Source organism: Camarhynchus parvulus, chromosome 3 (genome assembly GCF_901933205.1).
Source record: "Camarhynchus parvulus chromosome 3, STF_HiC, whole genome shotgun sequence".
Lineage (NCBI taxonomy): Eukaryota > Metazoa > Chordata > Aves > Passeriformes > Thraupidae > Camarhynchus > Camarhynchus parvulus.
In genome coordinates this window covers 4,373,137-4,391,166 of record NC_044573.1, presented here as the reverse complement: position 1 = coordinate 4,391,166, position 18,030 = coordinate 4,373,137, and the positions used below count along the sequence as shown (strand labels likewise).

Below are 18,030 nucleotides of genomic sequence, written 5' to 3'. Positions count from 1 at the left end.
TGCATGATGGGTTTGCAGATTAGAGACAGAGAAGATTAGGGATTTTTCCTCTAATGCTTCTTATTAGCAGTTTGTAGCAAATCTCATTTAAAAAAATGCATTTTTAAAACTCTTTTTTTAGAAATAATGGCATTTTATAAATATCAATGTTCTTTCAGTTATACAAGTGATTTTTTTTTTTAACCTACAGTATTTTTGTTGCTGTTACTCATTCAGTTTCCACCTTTGGGATTTAGTTTGCTGAGCTGTGGTCTGGCTTACCTGTGGTGCTGCTGCTTTTATTCAGCATGCTGTCAGCACAGTGCAGTGCATCTGACCCTACAATGTGGCACACAGTTAACAGTAGTAAATTATTGTGTGGCCATGGAAACTGCAGGAACTAAACACATTGTTCAGCAAGGCTATGAATTCAGCTCTTATTAATCCCTGATCAACACAGTGGTTATTTAAATACATGTTCTTCCATTTAAAATATTTCTGTGATAATGAAAATTATAATTTAGCAGCAATTAATTATAATGATAACATCTCTTAGCACAGAGATTTAATATTTTGAAAGGATTAAATGCAGTCATTGTAGATTTCTTTATTTTCTATTCATGCTTCTCTGTCATTAAGGTGAAATTAGATTTAAACATGAAACCAACAAAGTCTGACTTTCTTTCATCTATTCCTCATTCTGATTGCAGTGAGTTTTCACAGAAGCATGGTCAAAATATTCTACAGCTTTGACTTTGCTCTCCATGTAATGTCTCAACTTGTGCCTCAGATGAAAGAAGAGATCCCACAGCCCTCTGAAATCCTCAGTGGGATTCCATGGGAATACTGGCTGTGCAGTCTTCTGGCCTATTCTTGTTTAAGCTTGCTGGAATTTATAAAATCACAGAATACTTCAGGTTGGAAGAGGAGTTTATTTGGTCCAGCACACCTGCTCAAGGCAGGGGCAATTCCCATGCTTAGGGGTTTGTCCTCCTGAGATCTGATTCTTCCTAAGGATGGACATCCCACAGCCTGTGGGGGAGGTGGTGTTCCAACACCCTCACAGGGACAGCTTTCTTCTGGATATCCCATCGGGATTGCCCTTGCTTGGCTCTCCCCAGCCTTGCATCCTGCCAGGTCTCCTCCCTCCAGGGTGGCACGTGCCACTGGAAATGGTCACCCACAGTGCCGGGTATGCTCTGGAAAAGGTGGGACTCACCATGCACTTTGCTATCTTCATGGAGAATGCTGAGTGCTGATGCTCATCTCTCTGTGACTCATCTCTGGTTTATGTCACTTACAATTCTGTGTTTCCAAATCCTGCCTAACGAGGCTCCCAGGCTGGGCACACAGGAGCTGTAGGAATTGCAGTGCCAGTAGCTGTGAGAGCAGCTGCATTTCCTGCAGTGCTGAGAAGAGGGAGGAATGCTGAAAGGAAAAGAGAACAACAGAAATAGTAAAACCCCCCAGCTCCTTCTTCCTACCCTTGCTTTCCTTCCCATAGACAAGTAGGAATCCACTGTAAAAATTCTTATTCTGCTGGGTTTGGTAAACACAGAGAGAAATAAGATGGATCTGATGTAGGGAAGGACCTGGCATGTTCCCTGCCCAGGCCAAGCCTTGCTCTCATACTCATTCAGCACTGCCAGTCAGAGAGTGGTTTGCACATGTATAGAAAAACATTTTTGTCCCCTTCAAAAATCCCCTGGCACTTCCCTGCATTTTGCATATAATGGGTTTTAAAGGAAACTGCCAAGACCCCCCAAGACTGTGTGTGCTTGAAACAGTGCAGTGACCTCGGGTTCTCATTGTTCTTCTGTGGGAATGTTGCAGTCAGTGTCCTGGGACAGGCAGATGCTTTTTCCATGCTCCTTTTGATGAAGGGATTTGTTTCTTACGCAAAAGGGAAAAGTGGCAACGAGCACTGACATCAAATCGGCCATGAGGGGTTTGTGTCCTTTTGTGTAAAATGCCAACAGCACTGAGACATTTTCCATGCTATTTTTTAAAGGAGGCCCATTTGAACACTGCACGTCATGAGGCCAAAAAGTTACTCCTTTATTCATCTGTACTTCTGCTACTTTGCTGTAGATATGGCTTTGTAACATCTTTCTTCAGAAAGGAGGAAGGGAGGCCCAGAGGAGGCCACCTAGATGGTCACAGAGATGGAGCACCTCTGCTTTGGGAAAGGCTGAGAGAATTAGGGTTGTTCAGCCTGAGGAAAAGAAGCTTCAGAGTGACCTGACTGTGGCCTGACAGTGCCTGAAGAAGGTACGAGAAAGATGGAGAGAGACTATTTACAAGAGTCTGGAGTGACAGGATAAGGGGGAATGGCTTCACACTGACAGAGAGAAGGGTTAGATGGGATATTGGGAAGAAATTCTTCCCTATGAGGGTGGTGATGCCCAGAGCAGCTGTGGCTGCCCCATCCCTTCAAATGTTTAAGGCTGGGCTGGATGGAGCTCTGAGCAACCTGGCCTTGTGGAAGTGTCCTGGCCCATGGCAGAGGGGTGGAAGTGGATGATATTTAAGGTCCTGTCCAACCCAAGTCTGTGATTCTATGCTACAGTTTGGGATTCAGGCCTTGGTCCTTGTGACCATTTTGTTCAGCTGTCGTGTACAACCCAGGCTGGGTGGTGGTGGTTGAAGCTGAAGGAGTGTGTAGGCATTTCCAAGAGCAGCCCCCAGAAGTGTTAAATCATTTGAATTACCCACTAAAGGTGGTGTTTCTGTAGCTCATTTGCATTTCATACAGTAGAACCAGCAGTCAGTGGGGTTCCTGGAGAACCAGAAGAGCAGCTGACTGGCTGCTGAGGCTGCAATGGCCCTGTGATGGGTGCTCTCCACAGAGGAGCTGGGCATGTTGTGGGACATGGTTACACAGGTTTGTATTCCAGTCCCCTGAAGTTAAACCAGCAGTTCACACAGCCATCACCAATGCAGGGAGAGCTGGGCACCTGCTGCTCTAAATCTGCTTAAATGTGTCATCTTATCTTCTGAACTCAAACAAAAACTATAAATCAAAAGCTGAGTTCTTCCACCAGTTTAATCTGTTAAGCCCAGATGAAATAAACTTTTATGTTTATTTGCTGTGGGAGGCTTTACAGTAACTTTTTAGAGATTAACATAATCATTCCTGTACATGAATCTTCATCTGGCTTGTGGAAGGTTCATTTTTGTGTTACTGACACCAAAATGCCATAAACTCTGGGTAAAAATAAAGACCATGAAGGGACCTGCCCTTCCACACCCTGCAATGCTTGGCTGGCTCCTGGACATTGTTCTGTGCATCATGTCATTGAGGGGGGTTTAGTGCCATCAGAGAGAGAGAAAGCAGCAGGATTGTTTGTTCCACATGCTGCATTCTGTAGCTTTCCCTTTTTTCTTTTCCAGAGGATTTTCTGCAGTGAAAGTGGTCACATGCTGTAACGTTTATTAGGGAAGGGTAGATATTTAATAGGATTTAGCAGCTGGCTGGTGCTTCCTAGTAAAAGCAAAAGGATTGCTGAACACACCCCTGATTTCTCCACAACTGTCTCCATGTAGCAGAGTCGGGAAAGCAGCAAAGATTTGGCTCCTAATGAAATCACCAGCTAAACACAGCACAAACAAAATCCCTTCATTGCTTTGTCATCTCTAACATTTGCATTCGAGTTCTTGTTTAAGTCATGCTGGAGCACGTAAAAGCTTTGGTGTGATCTCACCTCTTTGGATTGGAAATCACTCCACAGATGACTTTGTGCCATAAAATAACCATTAACAAATGCATCCTATTTGCATGAGAATGATCAGCTGCTCCACTCCCATTCCTCCATGGTAAACTGTCAGCAAGATTAAAGTGAAGGAGATGCATTTTTCTAAGCACTGGACCCACGTGGATCATGTTCTCTGTGTGTCATGTGTAAATTTAACTTCCTGCAGGTTTTGTTCTAGTTCTTTCCTTGTTCCTGCATGTGTGTACTATGGACTTGTGTTTACTACATTAAACTCTGTTTCTTCCATTTTTGTCAATCCACATTTTCAGTCTTAACCTGTAATCTGCAGCTGGAGAAAAGCAGCATCCACTGCTCAGTTTATTGCTATAGGACACCTGAAAATTAAAAGAAACTTGAATGTTAGGAGAAAATTTCCTTTTCTCTACTGATAGCTAATAATACTGATCTTTCCTCCTTCCTTCATTTTCTTCCCCATAGATGAATTCCAATGTGTTTCCATTTAGACTGTCTGTGCCTGGCTGTGCATGCTTGTGCATTGTTCTCTGGGCTTCCTGATGCCCAAGGATGAATACAGCATGTGTGGGACCATGTGGAAAGGCCATCATTTCAGGAGTGTTTACCCAAACCAGATGTTTCTCTCCTCAGCCGATCCTCAGTGGATACACTGAGGTGCATTTTACCCTCTGGGCTATATTTAGTGGTGCATCAGTTCGGTGCTTTGCATAGTTACACACCCTACAAGCCGCAGTCCCACAGGGGTCTCAGCCCAGGGTGGGGTCCTGCTGGGCTGTGAGGAGCCTCAGCCTCCTTCCCCAGCCTGAGGCACAGCCCAGGGCTGCTGCAGTCCTCAGCTGTGTCTGAGCACACAGCCCTGCATTTGGACAGGAGCAGGAGCCACCAGCTCTGTTTGTCAAGGTGCTGCTGGAGTGGTGACCAAAGGAGCTGTGTCAGACCTGTGAGGGCTCTGTGTGCCTCAGGGCCAGGTTGTTCCACTCAAGCCTGCCTGGAATATCAGAGCTGGGCCCATGTCAGAATTATTTCATGTTCTCTGTCGCTCTTCCCTTACTCCAGCAAACAGTGAAGGTTATCACAGCACATCTGTTCCTGTTGTTTGCTGATAAAATCTTATTTGATCCCCACATTCTGGTCCCAGCAGCTGATCTGCCCTTCCCTCACAAATCTTTCTCAACTGAAAAACTCAAAGCACAGCTGGTATTTGTGAAGCTGTGACTATTACTGGCTATTTCACTCCACATCCTTGGATCTGTGAGAAAGCATGGGGTGAATATCCTGCACCCTGAACACCAACAGCAACAGGAATGTTGTCCTGTGAAAGGAAGCTCTGTTTTCTCTGTTCTCTGTGGAATGAGGAGATCATCTGGGAAATTCTGGGAAGCTGTGGATAGTGGATATCAGCAGAAGTGATGTGCTTAGAACAGCACTCAGCTGATCTCTGAGTCAGTGGATGTTGCCATGCTTCATGTAGGGCACACACTGGATGCTATAATAAAAAAAATAATCATTTTAAGCTGGAGAAATTACTTCCAGCATGGAAGTATAAAATGGAAACCTGCAGGAGATGGAGCTTTTGGATTAGGGATTAACAATCATCTGTAATTTGTTTTGCTTGAGGTGTTGCAGGGATCCATGGGCAGTGCCAGTGCCAAGAGCAGCTCCCTTGGGCTGGGCTCAGCAGAGAGGCTGTTGGTGCCACTGATGGCTGGGCTGTCCCAGACTGCTCCTTTCAGCTCCTTTTTGTTCTCCAGTTTCTCTGTTTGGGCTCCTTTGAGAGCACCCCCTTTGCTGTGTGGAGGCTTTTGCCCCTGTCCAGGGGCTGGTGAGAGCTGTCACACACCCAAAGTCATTTTAGCTGTGCAGAGCTGGCAGCAGCATGGCCTAGACAGATTTACCAATCCATGTGAAAGGGATTCAAGGTCAGTGTGCTGGAAATGTGGTTTGACCAGTACGGAAGCGATCAGGGTGTCTGGTTTGAGCAGGCAGGTAAGAGGTAACCTCTGCCATGGCTGTGGTCAGAGCTGGGGCACACAGAGGCCCTGGGGCCCATGAGGACTGCTGGCATGTGGGAGCACCCAGGGTCACGGGGCTCAGGCTGCTCTCAGCCAGCTCCTGTAGCCTGCCTTTCCCAGGGCAGTTATTCAAACAAATTCACCATTATTCTGGCACAGCCCTATGGAGCGTGTGACAGAGGGGGTGCTGTGTGTGACCCCCCTCTCACTGTCCCGCACTGGGGACTCGGTAACCGAGCTCTGGGCTTTCAGAAAGTGGCTGCATTTTTGTCAGATTTTTTTCTCATCAAATTAGTGGAGGAAGAATGGTCTCCCCTCAAGCGAGGAAGGGGTTAGATGCCTGTTTGTGATCCTGTCCAGCTCAGTTTATGCTTTCAGTGTACCAGCTCCGGTTTATTTACTGAACTCCTAAACAAAGTCAGTCCTTGATGCATCACAATCACAGTGCTGGACTTTGCAAGCCCCTTTCTGGTGGTGGCATTGTCGTGGGGCCTTCCGCATAAAGGAAATTTCCTTCCCAGTGTTGCTCCAAGATAAGTTGGATTCACTATTATTGATACTGCTCCGAGAGCGGCTTCCGTTTTCCTGCTCTGCATGTTTTGCATGTTGCTCATTTCTCTTTACCCTTGGGAAACAAATGTTTTCACAAGCTGTAGGACACTTGGAGCTCCACCCATATCCTCTCATTTTAATTAATCTTCAAAATCCATAACTGTGTTTTTTGAAAATATGAAGGACATTTGTCAAAACCATCACATGAGGTTTGTAAATAGCACCCAAGGCCCGTGGCTGATGTTAAATCCCTGGAGTTTGCATTCATGGATACACCTGGCCCTCACTGGGGAGGTTTTTGCACATTAAGAGACTCACAGTTGTGTTGTTTGCTTAACCAAATTGTCAGGGCTCTAAGCACCACATTTCTGTACCTATCTTTCTTTATTTGAAACATACAATTGAAATTCCTTGGTTTTAATTCTGTGTGTGTTTTAACCTGAAACCCTAGAGCAGAAAAATAGTTTATCAGTTAGAAAGGGTTGATAAAAGCATTGCAAAAACCTGCTGTCATTGTGAAACACCATGTAGAAATAATCAGGAGAGGTTTTAACATGACCAACCCCAGTCACACCAATTTCCACATGGGCTTGGTTTGCTTTCCCACGTTGTGGGAGTGCAAGAGGAGTGAAGTGATGCGGGGTAAGAAGGGCTGTGCCTTCTCCCTCCAGGGGCTTCTCTGGCTGAGAGTGTCAGTGCAGAATTAGAGCTGTGCCAAGTGTAGGATAAAGCCTGGCCTTCCTGGGTGACTGCCCCATTAGGAGCCTGAAAGAGCTGCTGTGTTTCTCCAGTGGCATTTTTCTGACAGAAGTTGCTGGTTGTCCCCAAAAGTTGGCAGTGGCATGTGGGGCCTGGCCCTTGTGTGGTGCCACAGGGTTTTCCCTGGCTGCACCCAGACAATCAGGGACGTCCCTGCTTGCTGTAAATCAGAGCAGAGATGGAAAGAAAGTGAAAAGCCATGAATGGCTCCAGCACTGAAGCTGCTGTGAAAAGCTGACTGTAGGCTCAGCACGAGGAGTTAGCGCTGGAACCAGCACAGCCGTGGTCCCAGCAGAGACTCTCACACTATTTTGAAGTGGTGCAGGCAGTAGGGAGGAGGTTCCACAGAGCATGGGTGGGGATCAGGTGAGAGGAGCTCAGGCAGGAGCGAGCTGGGGCGGGGGCGGGAGCCGGAGAAACCGAGCGGGCCCCGCTCGCTGTAAACAGGAAACCGGGGCCGCCCAGAGCACGGCTGAGGAAACGGGAAGGCAGAAGGGGAGAGGCAGCCACTGGCTTTGAACTCTAGAGTAAAGAAAACACTCCTAAGGGCACCACCATCAGCTCCTCCAGCACGGCTGGACTCCCATCCTCTCCCTCCCTGATAGTTCACTGTGCTTAAGGATGCTGAGGCAACACTCAAGACAAGAAGTCAGTCAGACTTTCTCAGGGTTTTTTCCCCGAGTCCCCACTGCCTGAAAAATGCGCTTTGTCTTCCTTTGGGGCCACTGAAAGTGCTGGGGTGGGAAAGCAGCCTCGGAGCCACAAGGACACATCCCCAGGAGGGACCTGTCTCCCCTGTCCTGGAAGGGCTGCTTGCTCTGTTGGCTTCCTTGACTTGCTTTCAACACCAGAAGATCTCAAGCTGGTGTCAGTTACTACCATGGCTCCAAAGGTTTCACAACGTGACTTGATGTGTCGCTGCATTTCCCACCTCGTGTCTTTCATCTGTTCAAAATTAGGCCCTGACTCTTCATCTCCTTTTACTAAAGCCACATGGATTTCTTTTCCCATTCTTTACTTTCACTGTGACCCCAAATTGGGAGAATTACTGAAAACCATCATTTTTGACCAAATATTTGTTTAATGGTTGGCTTTAAGATGGTATTTGATAGCTCATTTTGTTTTACATGATATTTGTATATCCAGCTCTATTTTCATGGTCCTGTACATTGGCATTTCTCTTTGGAATGAATGTAAGCACAGGGATCACTGAATGTTGTGCTTCTATATAGAGACTACAGTGATTAAATAAACAAACTTGCTGAGCTGTTCTGGGGCTTGTATGAGCTGGTGAGAGGAGACAGTTTCTGATGGAATTTTCTTTAAAAAGCACCAACTATTGCAAGGTTGCTCTTCTGTGACTCATTTCAAAAAATACTTCAAGTAAAGGCATGGATTACTAGACAAGCAGATACAGCATTCCCAGTCACTTGCTATAAATAGTTCATAAAAATATATTTAAAGCTAAAGACACTGGCTGCAGTTCCTACTGATCTCCTGTTCTCTTCCTCTACCACAGGGATCCTCTGCTCCATACAGAGTAAGGGCAAACACAAAAATGCAAACTGTCAGTTCACCCAAAGCACATTGTTTTGTCACTAACCCCAGCTTTGACATTTTTCCAAGCCACATTTGTAATTTCACACCTTGACAGGTAGGTAAAAGCTGTTCAAAATGGGGCAGTTTCAGGGCAGTAGATTTGGTCACATCTAACCACATGGGTAGGAAGAACAAGTTCAGAAATAAGTGGGAGGAACTGAAATCTTAGGGTGGGGTTTGTGCAGTTGTGCAAACCACCACTCAGTGCAGGTCTGCTCTCCCTCCCACTCACCACCATTCTGTTATCTGATTTCTCTTCTTACTGTCTTTTCTTATTTTGCTTGATCCCCAGCTTTCTGTCCTCTTCACTCTCAGCATCTCTGTCATCCCACGTCACCATGATCAGATTTTTGCTGCTGTCCCCAAGGTCCTGGAGGCAGTGACTGGTTATGAACGTGCTGGGACCATGCCAGGAAGGGAGCACATCCTTCCTTTGGGAGGACAGCATCCACCAAATCCCTGGGCAGCCACATCTGGAATGTTCTCTGTGTTTTAAGCAACACTGGAGCTTTCAGAGCTGGGGGTGCTGCAGTTTAGGATTAATCTGTCTTCATGTCCTGTTTCTGTACATGCCAACATCTTTACAGAGGAATCCTGTCTGCCTGGGAAAGCAGAGCTTCCATTCATCTGTGGCTTCCAGAGGCCGAGTCAGAGCACCTGTGTTTTGACAAATTTGGTCTGTAGTATTTCCCAGCTCACTGAAATGACTTTTGGCTAACAAGGCTTCATCCAAAGCCCTTGGCAAGAGAATGTAACCACAGAGATGCATAATGTTTTCTGTCTGAGAGCTCTGGGCTTGGCAGATAGGAGCTGGGAAGGAGTTTGTGAATTAATGTGGACTGCAGTGAGTCTGTGCAGTAAGAGAGCTCTCACAGCCAATGTTTTCCTCTATAAACTGTTGTGAAAGACTCTGGGAAGGAAAGGTGGAAAGAATCTATTTTTCTATGGCTTGATATAAATGCTTGTCTACCTGAGGCACACAGTTATGGAAAAATTCATGTTGACATTGTGTAAATACAGTTACAAATGTTGAATCTGCAAATAAATATTGTCATGAGAAAGGAAAAAAGTCAGTGGGAAGCTTTGGTCTCTGCTCTCTATCATATTTGTCTTAATCCAAAAGGACTGGTGGTATTTTGGGGGATCTGTTACAGATTTGTGTGTGCTCCAGAGCAGGTGAACTCAGCAGGTGAAGAATGGTGAGTTTTCAATGAAAAGTCCTAATTTCATCAGTGATTCTCCCAAAAAGACAAGCCATACCTTTGATTTCATCTTAAAGGATCGAGCATCCCATTTTCACATAGAAACGTGAGCTGTGATTTATTTTGAGTAACATTCTGTTGTTTTCCCCGCAGATGAACGTGAGGCAGTTCAGAAGAAGACCTTCACCAAGTGGGTGAATTCCCACTTGGCTCGTGTGTCCTGCCGGATTACAGACCTGTACACTGACCTTCGAGATGGGAGGATGCTCATCAAGCTCCTGGAAGTGCTTTCAGGAGAGAGACTTGTAAGTGCTTATCAGTATCCATTGGGGGGAGTGTTGGGTTGGGTTTGGGTGGGGTTTTGTGCATCCTTGTCTCAACTGCAGTATAGGAAATCTGGGTGCTGAGGGTTCAGCACTGAAAATGTCTTTTTATATATTAAAGAAAAAAAAAAAGCTCTATTGCTTCAGCTGGATCCAGACACCACTAAAATATCTTCGTAGTGGCTTCAGTGGGAATCAAAGGAAGTCTTCTTCAAAGGTTCCTTGCTGGTAACATGCTGAGTTCTTCCAGCAGCATGTTCCCTGCTCCCAAATCTGACAGGCACAGAGTACAAAATGTTCGAGCTCCTTGGGTCCCTTGGTGGTGGTGAGTTAGATATGCTGGGACACCTGAGCCCTGTGGGCAGTGGCCCATTTTTCTGCTAACAAACCCTGCAGTGATGCAGGTGTGTAGGCCTGGCACATCCCTGCTCCCATCCCAGAGCATGCCAGGGCTGTGCAGGACAACAACTGGAGAGCAGCTGGAGGTGTGTTCATTACACCCCACTGCTGAGAACTGTCCCTGAGTGCACTTGATTCCACTCAGATAAGGTTTGGGCTTTTTTTGGTTAGGGGAATATCTAAAATCAATATAAATAAATGGATCAAATTCTTTCTTTGGGTGTGCTGAACACCCCTTTGGTACCAGCACAAGGAGTGGTGAGTAAGAAAGTCCTTGTAGTGGAAAATGCTGCTGCACAAGAGGAGAACTGGGTGCCAGGAAATGGCTGGGTATCAGCTCCTCCTTCAGTTCCTTAAATGATGGCGATGCTCTTAACTGCCTAATTTGGAGCAATCTTTTCAAAGAAATACCAGTCTTTAGCTAAGACCCAAGGCTGCAGGGGGCTGGGTAATCACTTGTCATCAAGCTCTCCTATTAGTGGAGCTCTGTGGCTTAAGACTCTGGTTAATGAGTGGAACATATGGCCCAGTGTAGTGTGTGTGTGTGTGTGTGTGGGGAGGCAGGAGAGGAGCTGCCTGAGTGCATCTGGAAGGGCAGGGGAGTTGGGATGTGCACAGAAATGCCTCTGTGGATGTGGTAACAAATCCTGGTGTTCACCAGCTTCAGTTTGCTCTGAGCCCCTCTCTGTCTCTGCCAGACCACTCACCTCAGCCTCAGCCACGTGTTGCGTTTGATGTGCTCACTGCAGGTAGCAGGTGTTCCTCACACAGGGATAGCTGAGACCAACATGCCCCATTATTTGAGGGCGGAGACACCAACTGTGTCAGCTCTGGTTAAGTCTGCCTGTCTGCCTGTCAGGATTTGACTTTCAGCAGCAAATAGGAAGCTCAGAGCAGTCCCATGACTGTGGTTGCACCGTTCATTTCCATATTTCACTCCAGGTTTTGGAAAATGCAAACAGGGCTGGGGCAGCTATGGGGTGGGGAGAGGACAGGAGCCTCCTGGAGCTGCACTTGCATCATTGTGTCTGGCACTGGCAGCTGTCTGCACCACCACACATTCTTTTTGTAGCTTCCTTATCTGAGGCTGGAGGACAGCAGGCTCTGTTTGAACAGTGCATTCCACCACACCTTCTTCTGCAAACAAGAGTAAACGCAATGCACTAAACCTTGAGACAATTACACACACCAAAAGTATTCCAGGAGAATCTTACACACACCAAAAATATTCCAGGAGGACTGCCATGCTGATGTTATTCAGTTTTTGGAATTTATTTTAGTCAACATTAGGTAGGTTCTGACATCTCCATGGCACCCCAGAGAAATCTGAAGGCAGATCTTATGCAGAAGGTTTAAAATCAAGATAAGAAACATCAAATGGTAGGAAAGCAGAAACTAGCATAGGTGAATATCCCATAAACATGGTGTATTTAGTGGTGCAGTGGAACAAACAGAAGTTGTTTCCTCTCTTTTGAAACTGAGATTCAGATTCTGGAGCCCATGGAGCAGAGTCCAGGATTTTGGTTGCCAGTCAGGGAAGCAGGGCTGCTCTTTGCCCTCTCACTTTGATTGCACAAACCCTGCATTTTCCAAAACTTACTGTGATTTTTGTTGGTGAAAACCCACAGTCCTTGGAAGTGTGTTGGAGAAATTCAGAATGAGAGCAACCAATAACGGCAACACCTCCATCTTCCTGACCTTGCTCAGTTTGATTCCTAATCCTAGTCTTTAGTCCAGGCCTTACAGCATAATGTCCTCTGCACAGCAGTGTTTGGAAGGAAATTGATAGCATGCAATGCTCTCACTGAGCACAGTGGGAAAGAATCCAGCCAGCATGAAAGGACAGTTGTAATTTGGTTTGCACACACTGTTAACCAGCTTCTCCCAAACAGAAAAATAAAGCTGGGAATTGTTTTTGTCCTAAGATTAAGCATTTAGCTCAGTTTCTTCCCTAACCAAATTAAGGATTAGTAAATTCCTTGCAGTTCCTGGATGCTCAAAGGTCAAACCACTTAAGCACATTCTCTGTAGTGAATTCTGTCATTTTCACTTGGGAAAGAGGAAGGGTTTTGATGTAGAACCAGTTTTCCTGTAACCTGTATGTGAAAACTCTGGGTTTGGTACTTGCTTTCCCTCCACTCAGTGTCTGGATCTGTGTTAGCCCAATAAATGTGCAAGGTATGTCTCACTGTGCCTCATCCTGAGGCTATGCAGGGGAGTGTGGCAAGCACAGCCACACCTTGCACAAACCAGACTCAGACGCCTCTTCCTCTACATAAAACATCTCTGGTGAATGGTTTTGGCTCTGTAACCATGGCACTGGAGCTTCTGAGAGCACAAAATGAGCTTTCTGAATCCTTTCCTGCTCGGTAGTTTGGGGCAATAGAGGTGGTGCAGGTGCTGCTCCAGGCAGTGGGAAGGGCTGTGTTAAAGCAGAGGGGACAGGCTGGGGTTTGCCACTGCTGCTGAGAAATGGCCACAGTCACAGTGATTGATGAGCCTTGGGAACATCCCTGTGCAGGTGAGCAGGCCTGGGAAGCTGCTCCAGGGCTCCAGGTGTGGCCATGGGCTGAGAGGAGCCGTGGGCCGGAGCTGGGGGTGCAGCTGGGCCTCCGCCTTGCCTCCTGCCCCAGAACTGCCTCCTCCCTGGGTTTTGTTTTGCAAGGTTCAGCCAAGCCTTAGGTCCAGCTTTCTACACCCCTAATGATTGTTGGTGCCAGCTAAAGGCTGATCCCAGATTGTCCCTGCTGGGTGAGGAATCTCTGGGAGGCTTCAGCCAACCGTGCAGCTCTCTCCTGCTTCTTCTGCTCCAACTGTGGCTCTTTGCACTGGCAGCGTTTGGGATGGATGGGATGTGCACAGGCTGCAATTTGGGCCTCTTTGGAGGGCCTTTTATACTCCAAAGTAGAGGGAGTCTCCTGGAAATCCTCCTGCTTGCTGTGAGCTGTGGGTTGATCCTGCATCATTCCCCAGCCTTGGGAGGAGAACAGACCCAGGCTGACTGAGGCTGAAGCCGGTGGCCTCAAGGTTTGTCTGTCCCAAAGGGCATCTTCCTGTGGCTTCCCTCTCCTCCATCTCCTGTGGCACAGGCTGTGTTTCCAGGGACTGTACCATGGCACTGGCTGAAACTCTTCACCTTGAATGCAGGCTGGGGCAAGGATATTGCCTGAGCTATTTCCATGGCCACTTAATTACATTCACTGCAGAAAACAAGGAAATTATGGCAATTAGTTGTTTGGCTGAGTAGCTTTGGTGACATCCCAGTGCACACTGAATAGGCTATTCAGCTGTAATCCTCATCTGCACAACAAAGTTCCCTTCATTCTATTCAGTTTTACAGCAGAATTCTGCATGCTGATAACACATTCATTGCATTTTTGCAGTTGCACTGGGCCTTCATGTAACTGTGTTAGGTTGGTGTAGCTGATTTTTTAATTAGTATTTTTTTCCTATGAAGAAAAATTTCTAATCAATCTCTGTTACTTTCTTACTCTTTATCCGATTTACTGACCAAAGAAAAGAAATGCCACTTCCTTCTGGAGGAGATTTACTGAAACAGCTCAAATCTGAGCTTGTGAGTGAATATCCTAGAGAGGAAACATGAGGGAAATAAGCAGGAAAAATCCTTTGAAAGGCAAATGAAACTGGGGCCATGTGTCCAGCTCAGGTCCAGGATATTGGTTTTTCCACCATGGGTTTGGCACCTGCTTCCATTATCCTGGTGAAAATGGGCTGGAAGATGCAAGGAGTGGTTTTGTCCCTGGAATTTGAGGAACAATTGCAGCTTTGTTGCCTGGGAGTGGTGATGCCCCAGCCAGGACTGAGGAGTTTACAAGCTCTGATTTTCCCCCTCCCATCTACAATAATAAATGTTTTTATTCTTCCTTTTGCCTTCTAGCCTAAACCAACTAAAGGAAGGATGCGCATCCATTGCCTGGAGAATGTGGATAAAGCCCTCCAGTTCCTGAAGGAGCAGCGAGTGCACCTGGAAAACATGGGGTCTCATGATATTGTGGATGGGAATCACAGGCTGACACTTGGCCTTATTTGGACCATTATCCTGAGATTCCAGGTAGACTTGTGTGCACACACAGATCTGTGGATGAGCTTTCCATGCCTGTTTGTCACATACTTCACTGTGCATTTTAGGAGCAGAGGGCTCCCAGGTGCTCCCATGTGATGGGAGGGAGAAGTGCTTGGGAACCTGTCTGGATAAATCAGTGTCTGTGGTGTTGCTGACCTGTGGTGGGAGTTTCCTGTGGGGAAATTCATATGGCTTTCCTTTAAAATCACTAATAAATGTGAAGCTCCAGTCTCCACACTAGATCCAGGAGGAAATGCTGCCCTGAGCTGCTCTCCATCTCCATGCTGGTTATGCATAACCTGGCTGGTTTGGAACTGACATGGATTAAGGGTGCCCACAGGAATTATTTTAGTGTCCCAGCTAGGGCTTGAGATTTCTTGTTTTCCAGCAAGTTCCAGATTAGCCTTTGCCTTCAGTTAAAGGCTTTTTGCAGAAAGAACAATACATCCATATAATAACTATATAACTCATAATAAATAGCATAGTAATAAACATTTAATAGCATTAATTTTGGTGTTTTCCAGCATTCCTTTCACCTTTTCCAAAAAGGCAGTGTGTTTTCTCAGAGAAATATTGAAATCTTCTATGTTACTTTTAGATCCAAGATATCAGCGTTGAAACTGAAGACAACAAAGAGAAGAAATCTGCTAAAGATGCTTTGCTTTTGTGGTGCCAGATGAAAACAGCTGGGTGAGTGTGGAATAAGTCATTATCTCTAAAGCTCTTACAGCATTTTGAGTTTTTGTTGAAATAATTTTAAATGGGCAAACATATGTCTTGTTAAGTGGATTTAGAGAGACAGAATTCAAGACAAATGAGTTGATGTTTACAAGTCAGAAAAGTCTGAATTTATGATGCTAATTCTGGATGATAAACATACCAATCTGATAATCCATGAATATATATAGTGATATGCTGACTCTTTTTCTCCCTATTCTGAACAAGTAATGACACTTTCAAGGGAAACTTAATGTCTCCCTGCTCTGGCTTTTGGTGCCAGAGTGTGCAGAGCTGCACTGGGAGTGCTGTACTGATTGCACTCTCCTTGTTTTTGTTCTGCAGGTACCCCAATGTCAATATCCACAACTTTACAACGAGCTGGAGGGATGGGATGGCGTTCAATGCGCTGATCCATAAGCACAGGTACGTCTGGCTCAGTGTCTGCCCTGGTTTGGAGCTACCTGGCAGCTTGATTTTAAAAAACTGTGAAGAGCAGGAGGCTGAGGAGTTGCTGTTGAGAGTTTTAGAGCAACTTGCCTTGATTTGAGCTTTACAACTCATTGTGAGCTCGGCTGGGCAGCAGCTTCTCACAGCACAAGTCAAAACAGGCTGTGTTTGGTTTCAAGGGCATAAATTACACCTGTGATTATTTGGGTTTGGTTTGACTCTTGTACCTCAGTGAGTAACCCATGCCCAGGTCTGGAACTGGGGGGCAGGAGTGGGGAAGCACACTCAGAGCAGCCTGGAGGGAAAGGAAATCCCTGCCCAAGGGTGGCCAGATGTGGTGCCAGGCTGCCATGGCTGGGGATGCTGCTCATGGCAAGCTCAGGTGGAGTTAATCCAGATGGATTCCACGCTTCCATGGGCATGAGGAGAGACTCATGACCACAGCTTTGTTCTTCTCTTCTCCAGGGTCACCTTCCCTGCTGTTAAGCCCCACCTCTTTCCCCCATGGCCAGATCCTGCTGTGCCATGTGCTGGGCATTGCTTCATTCCTTTAACACTGCTGGGAAATGCACAGGGCACGTGAAACCTGGGCTGGGTTTTCTAAGGGTTAGAGACTTTAGTTCTTTGAGGGTGGCTGCACTGTGCTTTGGGAAATCTAAAGAATTTTCCATCCTGTCTAGGCCTGATCTGATTGATTTTGACAAGCTGAAGAAATCAAATGCACACTACAATCTGCAGAATGCTTTTAACCTTGCAGAGCAGCACCTTGGTCTTACCAAGCTCCTGGACCCTGAGGGTAAGGATTCCAGCAGTTTCAGCACTTAAGGGCTCTTTCCTCCCACCCCTCCATGTCAGAGCAGATCTCTGTGACAGCTTTTTGTGTCCAAGAGCAGCTGGATGCTGCTGACTCACCTGGTGATACAGGCAGAGAGGGAGGGGGAGAATGTGAGATTTCTCCAGCAGCAAACTGAGCAGCAGTAGCACAAGAGCCCTTAATCCTGTGTTTATTTACTGCCATCTGACAAGTTTGTTGGCCTGGCCATGTGTCCATAAAGTCATTCCAGTCAGAGGCTTCCTTCTGAGAAGGAAGAGGAGAGGAGTAGAGTGCCTGTGCTTCTGTGGGAATGTGTGTGCTCCCAGTGCTGGGGCAAGAGCCTTTTGTGTCACAGGGCAGGAGTGATGTGTTTGGGCAAGTTTCTTCTTGCTTATTTCCCAGTGCCTCAGAATTGCTGGGAAATATTTTGTTTTCCACCTGTATCTCTCAGATTCACCTGGAGAGACATAAGTTTGAATTCCTCTCTCCAAATGCTGACACAGCACTGAAGTTGTCAATTGACAGTGGTTCTGTCAACTCACACACACACACCACAGGAGTTATTTGGCTGTGCACAAGCTGTGGCAAAGTCTGGAACTTGACTGTACAGCCCAAAGGCCCCAAGCTTTAGCCGCAGTTCACAGCACTGCCAGAACCAGTGCAAAGCTGCTCAATTCACTTTCTATTAGGAAACCAACCTTAGGGGCTGAACTGCCACTGAACCCATCTCTGACTCCCAAACGTATCCTTGGTGCACTCTGAGCTCTGTTGGTGTAACCCCTGCAGCCTCAGCATGCTGAGATAACTCTTGTTTGGTTTGCAGATATCAATGTTGATCACCCTGATGAAAAGTCAATCATCACCTATGTGGTGACATATTACCACTACTTCTCCAAGATGAAAGCTTTGGCTGTCGAAGGAAAACGTATTGGAAAGGTCTGCCAGTTTAATTATAAGTTGTTACAAAGCAGGCAAAATATTTCTGATTTTCTTTTTCCTCTTGGGTGTTAATATTTAAAGAGTCCACTCTCTGGTAATTTTGATTTTTTTGCTTTGGAACATATTTTGAATGTTAAATATTCCCATGTGACTATGAGGAGTAGTTAATTTCCAGCTGGCTCACATTAAAAAGCACTTGGCTGGTGTTTTATTTTTGCTTGTTCATTTTGCATCATTGCTACTTTTCCTTTCTCATTAACTGCTCCTCACCCTCTGGGCCCTCTGTCTCCTCTGGAAAAGTCCCTAATTTAAAATATGTGCAGTCATTCTCTGTCCTTTGGCGACATTGCCCTGGTCCTTACAGCTGGCAGACTGAGCATGAATCCTTGTGTGAGCCTCAGCTCTGCCCCCCTATTGCTGTGGGATCTTGGGAATTTAGTGCTGAAAAATGCCAAGCTCTCATTTCTCAG

The 18,030-nt window shown here is 46.2% G+C and overlaps 1 protein-coding gene across 9 annotated transcripts in view; it reads left to right on the top strand.

Moving 5' to 3' along the window:
- Positions 1-18,030, top strand: part of SPTBN1 (spectrin beta, non-erythrocytic 1) — a 116,255-nt gene that overhangs the window by 58,640 nt on the left and 39,585 nt on the right. For all 9 annotated transcript variants that reach the window (XM_030945450.1, XM_030945453.1, XM_030945452.1 and 6 more), the window contains 6 exons: positions 9,988-10,139; positions 14,455-14,628; positions 15,239-15,330; positions 15,703-15,783; positions 16,488-16,603; positions 17,445-17,557. In XM_030945450.1, the coding sequence (XP_030801310.1) occupies positions 9,988-10,139; positions 14,455-14,628; positions 15,239-15,330; positions 15,703-15,783; positions 16,488-16,603; positions 17,445-17,557 (728 nt within the window). The remainder of the gene's footprint in view (positions 1-9,987; positions 10,140-14,454; positions 14,629-15,238; positions 15,331-15,702; positions 15,784-16,487; positions 16,604-17,444; positions 17,558-18,030) is intronic.